At 35.7% G+C, this 16,341-nt stretch overlaps 1 protein-coding gene across 3 annotated transcripts in view; it reads right to left on the minus strand.

Annotated features, from left to right (window-relative positions):
- Window positions 1-16,341, minus strand: part of ZBBX (zinc finger B-box domain containing) — a 118,043-nt gene that overhangs the window by 59,318 nt on the left and 42,384 nt on the right. For all 3 annotated transcript variants that reach the window (XM_036898377.2, XM_036898378.2, XM_057499799.1), the window contains one exon: window positions 3,731-3,886. In XM_036898377.2, the coding sequence (XP_036754272.2) occupies window positions 3,731-3,886 (156 nt within the window). The remainder of the gene's footprint in view (window positions 1-3,730; window positions 3,887-16,341) is intronic.

Consider the following 16,341-nt stretch of genomic DNA (forward strand, 5'->3'; position numbering starts at 1 on the left):
TGTGTGTCTTCTGGATACAAGCATAAAATCCTATGTGTTCAGCTCTTAATTATAAATAAAGAAGCAGATTGTTAAGAGTACAGCTGAGAGAAGATCATTAAGTATGTGTAAAAAAAATTTAGTGTAAACAAAATGCATCAGGGAACCTGCAGACACTGTGCCAGCTGGAGGCCAGAGAGACACAGGTTAGTAAGTCTATGGTAGAAAGGGGGTAAGGAGCAGGTTACTTCACACAGATTAGTAAGAATCCTAAGGACACAAACTGGTAGGAAAAGTATTCCACAGAGAGGAAATTCTATATGTGCTAAGACATGGAGTCAAATGAAACAGCACAGTGTCATGGAACTGTAAGTAGTTTGTGTGCTTTAGCAAAAAGAGAGATGAGAAACTACAAAGGGTAGAAAGACACACAGGGGTAGATCACGAAGGATCCTGCCTGCCATATGGAGAAAATTAGATTTAAACATACTGGAAATACAAAGTCATTGAAGTGCCCTACATAGTAGTAGGGGAGAGAGAGAAAAATTAGAAAATATAGTGAATGTAGATGCAAGGAAACCAATTAAAATGTTACAGCCAATTGTTGATATCAACATTACAAATGCATGACCCTCTTCACTAGGAATTTCAGGATTTTATCATATGGCTATACTTACATATATGCAAAACCAAATTATCAAAATTACTCTTTATACTATAATATGTAGTGGCAAAGAGCAGAACAGTGTAAATGTTGATGAGTGGAAAATAATTTTTAAAAATCATTTTATATCTAATAAATGTAATATTTTTCAACTGTTATACAGAACGAGAAGGTTGTAGAATGTATTTATATGGATATTAAAACTGCATTGTTAAGTGTAAAAAGCATGTCTTCATAGTAGAGAAAAGTATTAGAGAAAAGTATGCAACATATTAGATAAATATATACATATAACACTGGAATTATTATTCATTTCTGGAAGGGGAATGAAATGTGCTTTCTACTTTATAAATCTATTGCACTTAGAGAAAAAGTTAATTTAAATATTTGGACTAGCAATAGGACAGAAGTGGCCAAATATTCAAGAGAGTTTTTAGACAGTAAACTACAGGAGATATGGTAACTGGATATGCAGAGGAGGAAGAGGAAGGACTATAGAAAATAACTGTTTTGGCTAACTTGGAAGGTCAGAAGACAGGATGCCACCAATGGTAATATCTATAGATTCTGGAGAGATGAATTTAGTTTGAAAATATTGAGTTTTAGAAGTATGTGGGAAGGTATTTACAAGTATCTAGTAAATAATCTGTGAGAGTGTGTGTGTGTGTTGCACTAATGAAGGAGCACTGGAAATTCACTGCTTAACAGAAAGTGGTTTTAGTATGCAGTGATTCTAGCAGCTCTCCAGGGCAGCTCCCTTCCAAATAATGAATCAGAGATATAAGACATTTGCATTTTATAGCTATGCCTTTGGAGTACTTGGCTTCTACAGCAGTGGCAAGATAGGCAGAAGGAAGAGGATTGTATATCAGCTCTTAAATGTTGCAACCCAGAACTGTTACATGACACTTTCACCCAGGGGCTAACATGACCCTGTCCAATTCCAATAAGGCTAGGAAATTTGAAGGAACACATGGAGTTAAGGGCTGTACATCCATTACTCTCTATGCCTCGTGATATCCTTGCAAAATATGTCTTAATAGTCCCACTTTCCAGAAATGGAAACAGAGGGTCAAGAATGCAAAATTAATTGCTTGATGTTACAAAGTTGAAAGAAAACCAGGATCAGTATTTCAAACCCACATTTTTGTCTCTAAAATGAAAGCTCTTTCATGAACTGCACCCCTTTCTAAGAATATCCATTGGCTTATCTCAAGGAATCCATGAGAAAAGCCCTAAGACAGAGAGCAGGCTTTAGCACTATTTAGAATCTTCCAGGCATTCTAATTGCCTGGTATGCTAATTAAAAATCAGATTCCTAGAACCTAACCTAGATGCCAAAAAAAAAAAATTCAGTAGCAGACCAGGAATGTACATTTTTAACAAACTCACCCACTGCTTCTGATGCTTACTACAACTGGAGAGCCACTGCTCTTAGGCACAAAGGAGAACCCTGTGTACGGGCTGGCTGGCTCTCCAGCATGTGCACTGCACACAGGTGCACACCTGAGGGCGACAGCAGTGACGGCCAGCTGGGAACGTTCACCAGACTCACTGAGCAGTTGTTAAAACCACACTTGTCTGTACCTACCCACAGAGCTGCTGAACTAGGTTATACGTGTTTCTTTATCATTTCTCCAATTGATTCTAATGTTTACTTCTGGATGACACCACTAAATTAATGGTTTTTCAGTTAAGACAAAAGATGGAGAATCCATACAGCATGCACAGTTACTTTCGGGGACAAGAAGCAGCATTTACTGTAGGGATTTCAGAGCATAGGTGAAGGAGTAAGCTCTACAGCCTACTAGTGGAGCTAGTTACCTCTCTTTCTCACCCATTAAATGGCATAATAACAACGCAAAACACATATGTTTTTTGTGATTATTGGATAAGGTAAGGCAATGAAAGGATTAGACACAATGCCTAGAATAGGTATTTAATAAATGTTAGGTATTATCACTATTTTTCTTGATAGAATAAATCAGATAAAATCACAGGCAGAAAGTAGAAACCCCTAAAACCACAGCCTCTGTGTAGTGGTTAAAAGCAAGCAGTTTGGAATCCTAAGGTCTGGGTTCAAATCTAAGTTCCACTATCAATTTTATTTTGGGAAATTTATAAAAACCGTTTTTCATCATTATCTTCTCATCTGAAAAAAAAGAATTAAGAAAGGATGAAAAGAGGTAATGCATGTACAATATGTAGGACAGTGTCTGGCACATTATTATTATAATGATGAGGCCATAACTCATTCAGTGATTCCTCACAAACACCCTTGGTAAGTCTATTAGAAAGTGAAATCTAGTGAATATCCTGCCTTCCCTGGACAATTAAAGCACAGTTCCTTGTTGCAAAGAGGTCCTACTAGCATAGAGTATATTTCATGCCCTATGAGTATGGGTTTGGGATGCAACAAACTGAAGTTCAGGATTGACTCTGTCTCCAAGGAATAAGCTATGTGACTCTGGCCAATTACTCACTATTTCTGAACTACAGTGAAATAGTAAGTGGTGTCTGAAAGAATGAGGGCTATTACATAGATCAAAATTTAAGGAAATTATTTCCTGCTAAAGGATCAAAACTGCAAATCTATATATAGACGAGCTGGTGAAAGCATTACCTAGCACATCATGGGATAAGTAGTCAATCTGAACAACTACCAGAATTTGGTATAAATCCAATTTTAAAAAACTGTGAAATTGCCCATCACCTTAAACACTTGGCAAGGTTTTGTATTTTTAGCTTATCTGAAATCCTTCTTTATATAAAGTTGTTATACTGCATTGTGGTTTGTTTTTTTTTTAATGGTTCTCCCAAATATTCATTCCTTGACAGGGTAGAAAATGTCCAGAAAGCAACATAGTCAAGAGATTATTCATCAAATAAAATTAGTACTTAGTGGAATTAAAGCAATCCCTTTAAAAGAATTTTTAAGTCAAAATGTTTTTTATTAATAAAAATTCATATTAAACAACAATGTGGTAAAATAATCTGCAAAACTTGATAGCTCTAGTTAAGTATGTAGATAACAGTCTCCATGATCCTGTGTGGCAGAAAATGCCTACTATATTTTCCTCAGCTTACCTCAGAGTTGCGCCCCTGCAGAAGAGATTTGGGTTTATGCTGACTTTTACTAATTTCTTTTGTAGAATGAATCTCCTCTTTGAGTTCATCTGGAGTAACTTCCTTTATAAACTGATGGGCAACATCCAACACATTGGATAATATTTGAGGTTTTGTCTATATAAAAGGAACAAAATATGAGTGAAAAGCCTAATATTCAGCCTAAGTAATTTGGGCACATTAAATCTACTTTCATTTTTCTATGACTACTGAAATTCAGTATTTTATTTGATATTTAAAAACACAAATTGACATTTACATTAACCAATATAATAATGACAGCTGCCATCTATGCAGGGGCTAGTTTGGGCTCATACCATCCTAAGTATCACAAGAACACATCATTGAATCCTCAAGTCACTCTAAAGCATAACTATTTTATCACTGTTTTAGGGATAAAGGAAAGAAAGCTCTGAGGGTTTAGGTAACTTGTCCTTGGTCACATGGTGAGTGGGTGGCAGAGCTGGGAAATGACCCCAGGTGTGCATAATTCTAATGACTCATAGACTTTCCACTATGCCAACCCCAGATAGACAGATGGGTTATTTTTTGCACATGACGGCTAAAGAACTAAATAGAGCTAATCCAGAAGTCTGAATAAGCAGTAATGAGTATTCCTTAGTGATAAGACTTCTTTATAAAGTATTAACTATTCAAAGTGTACATAAGGAAGTGCCTCTACTTGTAGTTCTAATAAACTCCAAGTTGTTTCTCATGTTGTGCTTTGCTCCTGAGTTTCACTTACCTGGAAGTCCTCTCCCTCCTCTACTGTCTTCTTTGCCTGGCAGACTTGTACTTCTAGATTCATCCCATGTTACTCCCCAGGTTTAGGAACCTTTCCCTGCCCTCCTCCCCAGCTGTGTGAAATGCCCATCCTCTCTACGCTCTCTGAACCCTATATATTTCTCCAGCCCAAACAATACTGATACTACATCACCCTTTGGCATCTTTCCATCCCATCATTCCATACAAGCTTACAGAAGAAAAAATCATGTCTTTTAACATTTTTGATATGGTTACTGCAAAGCCTGGCAAATAGCATATGGTAAAAATATGGGGAGAGGAGAGGAAGAACTGTAGAATTAAAATTAATGATTGAGAAAAGGAATTCAAAAAACCTTTCCATTTGTAGTGTGGCTGAAAAAGAACAGGCAATTCTTGAGGGCTCTGTTCTTTGAGGGGTCTCCAGTTGGTCACTACCCTGTCTGCCCCGAGGACTCAGCAGGATTCTGGATCCCATCTGAGCTCAAACCAAACAACCTCCAGGAAGATGCAGGCCCCTCAAAGACTCTCTGAGAACCTGGCATTAGGGAGACAAGCAATAGGTCTCACTTCTTAACCAATATCCTCAAAACAGGAAAACTTCAGCAAGGATCAGAAATAATTATTTTAGACATAATAATTATTTGTGTCCCATGAAAATATCCTTATATTTAAGTTTTCATCTAGTTACCTATTTAAGTACCTAAGATTTCACTGAAACTTTCCATTTATGACCTTTTGTAAATCTGTTAAGATTCATTGCAATTTCATTCTGGAATAAATCAGTGAACATCAAATTAACTAGTGCTATTTCACAATGAATTAATAAATTATCTATAAAAAGATTAATAATGTGACTATGCACATACATTGCTGTCTGTAAACAAACCTCTAGTTTCTTTTCCTAATTTTCCCAATTACCATCAAAAAATGTATAGAGACCTATGTAGTCCTTATTTGTAAAGAAAATTCAAGCCAATGGTAATGTTTCATTCTTCCAGAAATATCTGTACTTTAAACAAATACTTTTTAAACAGATTAATCCAATCTAAGCCTGATTTTAAATTCCCTAAAATAAAAGTCTGTTTATTTCAAAGGAGTTAAAATATCTAGTTTTCATTTTTCATCTTAAAATATACCAAAAACAATAGTATTAATTTTATATTAAATTATCAAGATAGAATTATTATTCAAATATATATGTTTATTTAAGTAACACAGAACAAAGACTATTCCTGTCAAAAAAGGAATCTTGCTATCAGTGTTCCAGTAATTGTTATAACATTTTTAGGTGGCATATTAGGAGATTTTGAAATGACCAAAGAATGAAAAAGAAATGGTTTTATTCTTAAGTTAAATTTATTGCCAAAAAAATAAACATCATGGATAACTAACAAAATGGGATGCTATATGTGAATATCTTAAAGTTTTATTAATTTGGTATAAAAAATGTCAATAAATGGGAGTTTTCTTTCCTAGAAGATATTACATTTAAATATTACTTTTCTCAATTGTAAGAGTATATATGTGTATACTTGACCCTTTGAACAACATGACTTTGAACTGTGCAGGTCCACTTATACACAGATATTTTTCAATAAATATATTAGAAAAATTTTTGGAGATTTGTGACAATTTAAAAAACATTTCCTTTTCTCTAACTTACTTTATTATAAGAATATAATATATGATATATATAAAATACAAAATATGTTAATTGACTGTTCATGTTATCCAAAAGGTGTCCAGTCAATAGTAGACTAATAGTAGTTAAGGTTTTTGTGGAGTCAAAATTTATATGTGAAGCTTTGACTGCAAATAGGGTCAGTACCCCTAACCCTCTTGTTGTTCAAGGTTCAGCTCTACTTTATTTTTCTTATTCTTAAAACAATCATGCAAACAAAGTAAGCAGATATTATGATCCCCATTATGTAGGTAAGGAAACCCAAGTTCATAAAGATTAGGTCAAAGCCAACAGATGCAAAATGTTGGGGTCGGAATTAGAACTAAACTCTTCCTTCTTCTAGCCTAATATCTTTTCCTTACTTAATTATAGTAACACAGAAAAAGTGTTTTACTTTTGATTTCCTGAAACTTTAAATATATTAAATTTTATCTCTAATAGATATGAATATTGTTTCTGCCTTTAAAAAATCCATAATTCCATATATACTTGCCTACACAGGAATTTGGTCGTTTAGTTTTTGTTTTTATTTACTTTGCTTGTTTATTTTCATGTTTGGCCAAGCACTAGCAAGTTGCAGGGAGGAACAGAAATTCTCCTTTAACTCACTTCCTCTTCCATTTATATGGGGTTGGGGGGTGAGCAAAAATAAAGTATTCTAGAAGAGTACAATTATAGAACACACTTCAGCCATCTATCTTTTTTAACTAAGAGGTGCAAAATGTATCAAATCATTAAGATTAGAAATTAATTACAGTACTAATGCTTTTTACAATACTTAAAAGTTCCTAGGTATGTGAAAAATATGTCACATACATTTTAATGATTCACTACTTCCTGTTTTCCAGACCCAATCTCCCATACTCACTTCAGAGAAGAATTGACAACTAATTGCTACACACATCTCTTCACCTAGGTAGTCACTCTCCTTGAATCTGGGTGGAGCTCTGTGACAGCTGAATAGAATGCGAGACTTAGTAATGAGTTTTACCTCTAGTGGTGAGGTAGTAAGAACTTTCTACTCCTTTTGCTGTTCAGCAAGCTTGATAAGAAGATGTACAGTGACCTTGGAAGTAACATATCAAAGATAGTAGTGCATAGACACAAATCCCCAAATCACTGTGTTAGAGAGACAGCTGAAGAACATCCATGTTGAACTCTTAGGTGAGTAAAAAATAAACTTTTATTGTTTTTTTTGCTTTTTTTATTTAAAAATTTTTATTTTATTGAGGTATAGTTGATATGCAATATAGTATTAGTTTCAAGTATACAACATAGTGATTTAACAGTTATCTACATAATTAAATCCTCGTCCCAACTAGTGCAGTTACTATCTATCAACACAGGAAGATGTTACAGAACCATTGACTATCTTCTCTATGCTGTACTTCCATCCCTGTGACTAATTTATATTATGACTGAGATTTTGTGCCTCTTCATCTCCTTCACCTATGTCACCCACCACCCCAGCTCCTCCCCAATGGAAACCACCAGTCTCAGTATCTAAGTCTATTGCTAACATTCTCCCAATTCTTTTGCAACATCTCCGAGATGTTCTCCCTTTCTGGGTGATGGGCAGAATGAAACAAGGTTGCAGGAGGCTATTCTTGTATACTTTTGTCATATCTTCAAGTCTTCCTCTCCCCTTAGCATACATGGTGATTTTCTTCTTTACTAAGCATTTTTTAGAAAATTCTGTGAACTTGCCCAAAGCATCTGGCTGCTTCTTGTGGAACAACATTCTGTAGGAATGTCATGAGGTTTCCATGCAGGACTGTTCAGTGGCAGCCTGGGTGCAGGTGGGGAGGGATGGCAGGGATCCACAGCTCCCCCAGGATATCAGCTGGGTCTTTTAGGGGAATCCATGACTACAGATTCACTCACAAAACCAGCCAGCCTGCTGGTAAACACTCCACATATGTATTTTAAGTTACATTTTACCTTTCAGAGATACCATTGGACTCTACTACTCAAGTGCATTATGCTCTCTCTTCTTGCCTGGTGAGGTGTTTTTATCTCAGTTAGGATGGATGGTTAATAGTCATGGCTTAGATGAGGGCCTCCGAATTTAAAACTCAAAAGCTATGAATGACTGACTCTCTTTCTGTGATCTGCTGTGGCATGCATTATTTCCATGTCTTTAAGAGGGCCACTGAACCAAACTTATCATGTCTTCATTTTTGTCAATTTGATGAGTAAAAATGATGTTCTGTTTAAATTTGCTGCTTGTGAGTTTTAACATGTTCTTATTTATTAGCTGTTTTTGTTAGCTTTTGCTGAATAATGAACCACGCCTAAAGCAACAGCTATTTATTTAACTTAAGATTCCAGCGGTCAAAAATTTGGGCTGGCTTCAACTGGGCAGTTCTATCACCGGTCTTGGCTCAGCTACCTCGTGGGTTCCTGGTTAGCTACTGGTCAGCTAAGTGGCTCTTGGTGCTTGGCAGCTGTCTGGCTGTTGGCTAGGGTGAGGGCCATGAGTGGGCCATGTGTCTCTCATCCCCCTCAAGGCTGGCCTGGGCCTTGCACGGAGTTGCTGTGGCAACGTTCCTCAGAGCAGCAAGACAGGGCAAGCCCTAGTTCCAGTTACTTTTCTTTGTTTGCATTATGGTTGTGTGAAACTTTTATTGTTTTAAACTACTGAGATTTGGGGGCTTTTCTTTTACTGCAGCAAACATTGTCCTAACATATGCCCTCATATTTGGAAACTACCTCTAACTAGATATACTGTTTCAGCGGGGAAAAAAAGAAAAAAGTCTTAAAAAAGGTGTTTCTCATTAATAGCATGTATAAATACATTATTTCTATGTCTTGTCAAAGTTTTCTTCCCTCTACTTAGAAAGGCTAGCTTTCTTATTACAATTCTATTTTATCACTTTAGGCCCATGTCAAATTTTCCAGTTCCAATATATATTCAGTGGTATTATAAAATAGTAGTTCATGAGGGCAAATTGTTTAATGTCTCTGAGAAGCTGTTTTTGTCCTCAACTAACAATAGCTTTTTGAGCTTCTCTTTTCTAGAAAAGATAAATCTATAATGACAGAAAGCAGACCAGTGGTTGCCTGGGGCTGGAAGAGCAAGCAAGAGTTGATTTTTAAAAAGCAGTGGGAAATTTTTGGTGTGATGGCCAATGTTGTAAAATTCAATTGTGGTGATTGTTGCAGAAGTCTATAGATTTACTTTAGAAAGTCATTGAATTATAGTTACAATGAGAATTTCATAGTATGTAAATTAAACCTCAGTAAAATGAGTTTGGACTAAAAAACAAATCAATAGAAAAGTAGCTTCCCACGTCACTATGGCTGACCACAGCAGAAACTTATTTTAGGGTGAATAGTGAATACCCAGCAATGTTCCCTTCTAGGGTAATTTCTCCCTGACACACAGCAGTGCTCATCCCCACAAGCCCTACCATGGGAGGCACAATTATTCAATATATGTCTGCCCTCTAGGCCATAATTCATTGGACAAGTGAACACCTAGTCAAGGATGAGCTCATGAGAATTTAGATTTGAACTCAATTTTATTCTATCACTGATCATCTAGTATGTAAATTCATAATTTGCTAATTACAAGAAAGAAATAAAGTAGACATATAGAATAAAAACAAAGTTGAAAATGGAAGGAGTCTGCCTAGGCTCTCAACAACTTTTCAATTTCCAGTCCTAGGAGTCAGCTTTATCATCCCTACTTCCATACAGTGAGACATCTGTGAGGCTTTTAGCAACAAGAAAAAATCTTTTTTGCTCAAGCTAGCATAAAGAGACTTAACTAATACAAGGATCAGAGCTTCCCAGTCAGGGCAAGGAGGTTTGAAAATGTGGGGAGGTGTTTTGAATTTTCACAATCATTGGAGAGAATTATTACTATTTAAAGGTTGTTAAACAGGTTTAATGGATATTCTGAAATGTGAGGAATGGTACATCTCAGAAAGAAAAATACCTGCCCAAAATATTCAAGAGCATTGCCTCTGAGAAACAGTAACAAGGGCCTACCGTTAAATTAGCAACATTTTTATTAATTTCAGAAACCCAGTAAAAATAAATCATAATGCCAGTATATTTATAAGTAAGAAATAGAATGTCCTTCCAATTCATGAACAGTAATTCACAGGGGTTATCACTATTAAGACTTTGGTTTATATCCCTATAATCTTTTTATTTCTGCTTAGAAGAATACATCTAGGTTTGCAGTCACAAAACATACTATCTTTCACTAAATAACAGAACAATCATCCTAAGTAATAATAATGAACAAGAATGTGAAGGCTGTTATAAAATATTTAAAGCTAATAATGCATAGTAAGTATCATAACACTATGCCACATCTATTAATAGTTTAAAATTTTAAAACTGAAAGATAATTTTATTTTCTTCTTCTAAATATGAAAACTCACATATAATAGTACTGATAGATAGCAACAGGATATAGAGGGGACTGAAAATGAATAAAATTATCTGTGCAACTTCTCGACATGCTAAAAAGTTTAAAAATCAAACACAAACAGCCTTCAGAGCACATAGTAAATCATATATCTCACTGTAGGATAGAATTTTAAACTAAAGCCAAAGAATGTGATTTACTGCCAGTATTTCCAGATTCCCCCACATCCTTCACTACACTGTGTGATAGTCAGATTTCATCTGGTAACTACTCTAAATTCTCACCTGAACTTTTTTCTTCCTAGAATGATATTATCTTTCAAATTACACTCTAGAAGAATTTATCATTCTGACAATGTATCATTAATCAAAGTAAAGAGGGTTGATATTTTATAGTATTGTGGAATGGATGGCACCAAGAATAAGCTTTAGTTTAGTTAGAAAAAGGATATGCTTTACGGTAGTGTTAGTGCTTCAGAAGTCTAACTACTGTGATCATCCCAAACCCTGGCTATACAGAAATAAATATTAATGATCAGGTTGGCATAGCCATGCCTTCTTATGTATCCTGAAGTCCAGATCAAAGGCATTCACACATAATTTAGACCTATGTTACTTCCTAAGTATGGAAAAAAGAAAAAATGCTGGAATGTCTGCATATGGTGTTAACTTTCATTGACTGTCCAGCTGCAACATCAAACAAGATATTTATTGCAACCACAGCCTGGCATTACAAACTGAAAACTCTAATTTCTTAACAAGAGTTCTCTTATTTCACTTGTATTTGCTAGGCAAATAAATATAGAGGTAGAAATATACACACACACACACACGAACACACAATAATTGAGTTACAGTAGAACACAAGAAACATTAGGAATTCTGAATTAATTGGTTGCACTGATTGTTGAATACGGCTGGGACTTGGATAGCTTTCAACTATAAAATCATTTCAGGATGATCAAATGATATGCTAATGGAATTTTGAATTATACATACTATATAATTATATAGTTTTATACATAAATTATGTTACATAATTGTGTGTAAATTTTATATTTTGCATATTTTATATATAATATGTAATCATATATAACTTACATGTAATTATAATATATATTAATGTGTAACATATACAATTTATACATACTAATAATTAGATATGTTTATATATGCATTTACATATATATGTGTATGTATAATTCTTTTTTCTTTGGTCCTGCTTTTGAGAACACATTTCCCTCCCAAACTGGGAATACTTTCCCAAGTACGGTTTGTTCTGGTGTATTTGATGTGAATTACCTCATATTCAATTGGTAAATAGGGGAATGACATCGGTATAACTGTGGATTTTTATTGATTTTTAGTTTTCCTTTTACTGTTTTGAGGCAACTAGAGGCAAGCTGTGTCACAATTAAAGCCAAAAACCTTAGCAATATAGGAACATCTTAAGAAAGAAGCTGAAAATCTATAGAAATGCCTCCCCTTAGTGCAAGTACTGACTGTTTTAAAGGCCTTAACAGCCATGCATTCCATTAAGTTAAGCTATCTGGAAAAAGTGAGTGCAGTTAAAGATGCTGTAGACACTCCTCCTGATTCAAAACAATGCATTTCTAAAGGAGGAAACAGTTTGATTCAGTTTTTTCATTTTCATGAAACTTATCTCTGTTAGAAATAATTTGCTACCAGGACCTACATCACAGAGAAGTAGGCATACTTCAAGGTATCTGTGTTAGTGGTGTTATTAGGATTATTAGCTAATTTTATTAATGTTCTGAGTACAAAATGCTATAGGATATGAGTGACCTGACCCTCCCCTAACCCTAATTTTTCCTCAAGACTCATTAGGTGGGTGATTTTCCAGAATGGGAGGTTTTTCAGAAATCATGTATCATGTTATAGCAGAAACATGTACAGTGAAAAATTATGCTTTATAGTAAAATAAACTTTTTAAATTAAAATCATCAAAACATGTGCTCAAAATTTATTTACCCAAACAAAATTCTACAGATTATTTTTCCAGCATGTTTCTGCATATACATTGCCTTGAACATACTGCATGATTCCATATCTAAAATCAATAACAGATCAGATTACCTCCCTTGAGTTGGGAGCTACATAAAAAAGAAGGAATACTAACTACACCAAACAGATAAATTCCTCAAATTATCATGGATCTATGAGAAGATCCTATAGCCCATTAAACATCTACTTAGTAAAAATCTTTGCAAATAAAAATAATTTACTTATAAACAATACATAACTTTGAACACCCTAATCCATTAAACAAGAATGGAAAAGGCAAGCTCTATCTCTCAATTTTTCCACATTATTCAAATATATCTTCCATTCTTAAAACAAATTTTTTTTTCTGATGAATCTATCTTTACAAATAGTGTTAGCTATACATTTGTTTCCTAAAAATAGGCTTTACCATAGAATCAACATTGAATTTTATAGGCAAATTGAAGAAAGATGTATCTGTAAATGATTTAGCCAAAGGTTTCAACTACTGTTAGAATCAAGGTAAGTTTTTTTTTTTAATTTAACTTCACACCACCTGGAAAAGTAGAGAAGCAAAGGACAGTGATTTTACATAGCAGACACTGGAAAAGAAAACAGAATTTGAGTAAAAGTCTCCACTTAATACATGAAGAAACAGGATAAAACTAAATATTTACAGGGTGAAAAAAAATCTCAACAGGGGAATTCACAGCAGAATCACATTTTAAATCCAGTTCTGTTCATAACATGTCTAAAAAAGAGCTATAGAATTTGCATAATTAGTACAAAAATATCAATGGTATAAAAAACTACTCTTGCAAGCCAGATAGGAATCAAATCCTGGAAGTGTGAAATTCATGTGACTGAAGTTTATCACTTCTTCCTGAATTATTTAAGTATAACTTCAAGTAGAACTTGAAGAAACCTTAGATTTAACTTGTCTCTAAAGATCTAATGGAAACAGCAGGTTTTATTAATCAAACATTTACATATTATTATCCCCCCTTGACACATAAAGAGATACTAAAAATAAGTAAGGACCTGGATATGTGTCCATGATTATTAAAAAAATAAATAAAAAGCTTATTGGAAGAACATTTATAGGTGCCAGTACAGTAGGAAGATCCTGAACTTACTTCTTCCCACAGACACACCAAATTTACAGCTATATATGTAGAAATTCCCTCTAAGAAGAACCTGGAAACTTACTGAAGAGTTCCTCCAAAACAAAGGATAAAGGCCACATAGAGACAGGTAGAAGAGGTAGAGACAGCCTTGCCAAAAACCCCAACCCTCGAGTGGTGACCCAAAATCAGGAGGGATCTCATAAATAGGGAGTTTTTCTATGAGGAGTGAGGGTTTCATACCCTGAACCTTTAGGATCTACACCACACAAAGGAGCCCCCAAAACATCTGGCTGTAAAAACCAATGGGACTTACATCCAGGAGACCCAAAAGGCTGTGGGGAACAGAAAGTCTGCTCTTAAAAGCCTTGCACACAGACTCACTCATCTGAGGACCTAGCACAAAAGCAGCAGTTTGAACAGCGTCTAGACCATACTCAAAGGGGATTCCTTAGCTAATCTTCAGGTATCTGCCAGTGATGCTGAGATCTGTGGGGAAGGTGCTGGTGGGTACCATTTTTTGTGCCCATTCCACCTTGCTAGCACTGGCACTGGCAGAGGCCATTTTTGGGCTCCTATACCTTATAAGTAGGAGTGGGTTTGTCCCATCCCCACATTCTCCTATGGTCCCAGTGAAGCTACTGAACTTGTCCTAACCCAGTGCACTGTGGGGATCCTGCGGCAGTACGCAAGCTTGTCAACTCCCAGACTCCCATGCAGTCCTACTGCAGCTGGTGGGCTAACCACGCCTATAGACTCCACTGCAGCCCCGCTGAAGCTGGTGGGTGCACAGTTCACACAGGAATGGCTTTTGAATGTCTAGTTCTGATGGCCAGTGGGGCCTTTGTTACTGGGCCATCTGGACTGAAACAATTGGAAAGATAGTTCTTGACAGGGTACCAAGCCCAGGGCATAGCAGAGAGCAGAATAAAACAGCCCTCAGTCTTCCTGTGATAAAGGCCTATTTACTTGTCCCAGAGCTTCAGCCTGAGATACAGATTTCAGGTTTACCACACTTGTAGAGGCTAATGGGGAGCTTTCAAGGAACATGGGCTGGGGGACACCAGCTTTGTGCTTTCCCTTGGCCTCACCACAGTTCACCAGTACCTCCCAGAAAAGAGTTTATACACCCATCTGGAGCCTCAATTTTCGCAACTCTGGCCAAGGGGACACCCCCAAATCATCTGGAATGGAGGCCAGCAGGGGTTATGACTGTGGTGCCACAGACCTGCATATATTTGTATACTTTAAAATCTGCTGCCTGAGGGCACGGCTTCAAATCTACCCAAAACTGAATGCTGACTGAGATCCCTTCCTTTGGAACACTAACAGGGCTTGGCCCAACCTCAAAGCTGGGACCTGCCACCAATAAATTTTGCTGCTTAAACAATCACAAAGGTTTGAAAGACAGTGAAGAACTAGGACAAGGTTGAACAATAAGCTTCATTGCCTACACCAGGCCACTTCAAGACTGGGAGGGGCAGTTGTTTCATCCAATACATAGAAACAGAGTGGAAAGCAAATGAGGAAACTGAGAAATATGTTCCAAACAAAAGATAAGGTAAAAACCCCAGAAAAACCCTTAATGAATTGAGAGAGTAATTTTCCAGACAAACACTTCAAAGTAACAGTCACAAAAATGCTCACTGAACTTGGGAGAACAGATGAACACACTGAGAACTTGAACAAGGAGATAGAAAAATAAAAGCACCAAACAGATGTCACTGAACTGAAGAATACAATAACAACTGAAAAATACATTAGAGGGGATCAGCAGCAGACAATATATGAAGCAGAAGAATAGATCAGTGACCTGGAAAACAAGACAATGGAACTCACCCAAAACAGAAAAGTGAAAAGAAAACATAATTTTAAAAAGTAAAGATTGCTTAAAGGACATATGGGACAATAAATACCAAGCTGAAAAACATTTCCATTACAGGGATCCCAGAAGGAGGAGAGAATGTGAAAGGGCAGAAAACTTTATGAACAAATAATAGCTGAAAACTTCCCTAACTTGGGTAAGGAAACACAGGTCTAGGAAGCAAAGAAAGTTTCCAATTAAAATGAACCCAAAGAGATCCACACCAAGACACATTAAAATTAAAATGTCAAAAACAAATAATAAAGAGAATCTTAAAATCAGCAAGAGAAAAGCAACTCATTACAAGAGAACTCCCATAAGACTATCACCTGATTTTCAGGATAAACTTTGCAGACCAGAAAGGAATGGCAGATATATTCAAAGTGTTGAAAGGAAAATAAAACAAACTTCCAACCAGAAATACTTTACCCAGCAAGACTCTCATTCAGAACTGAAGGAGAGATAAGGAACACTCCAGACAAGCAAAAGCTAAAGGAGCTCATCACCACTAAACCAGTCTTACAAGAAATGTTAGAGGGACAACTTTACACTGAAAAGGCACTAGTAGGAAGAAAACATATAAAAGTAAAAATCTCACTGGAAAAGGAAAATGCATAGTAAATGTAGTAGATTAACAACTTAAAATCTAGTAGTATGGTTAAAAGAAAGAAGTAGTAAAACCAATGTACCTACAATTAGTTAAGAGAAACACAAGATTAAAAAAAAAGACATAAATATGACATCAAAAATA

The sequence above is a fragment of the Manis pentadactyla genome, chromosome 1, assembly GCF_030020395.1.
Source record: "Manis pentadactyla isolate mManPen7 chromosome 1, mManPen7.hap1, whole genome shotgun sequence".
Lineage (NCBI taxonomy): Eukaryota > Metazoa > Chordata > Mammalia > Pholidota > Manidae > Manis > Manis pentadactyla.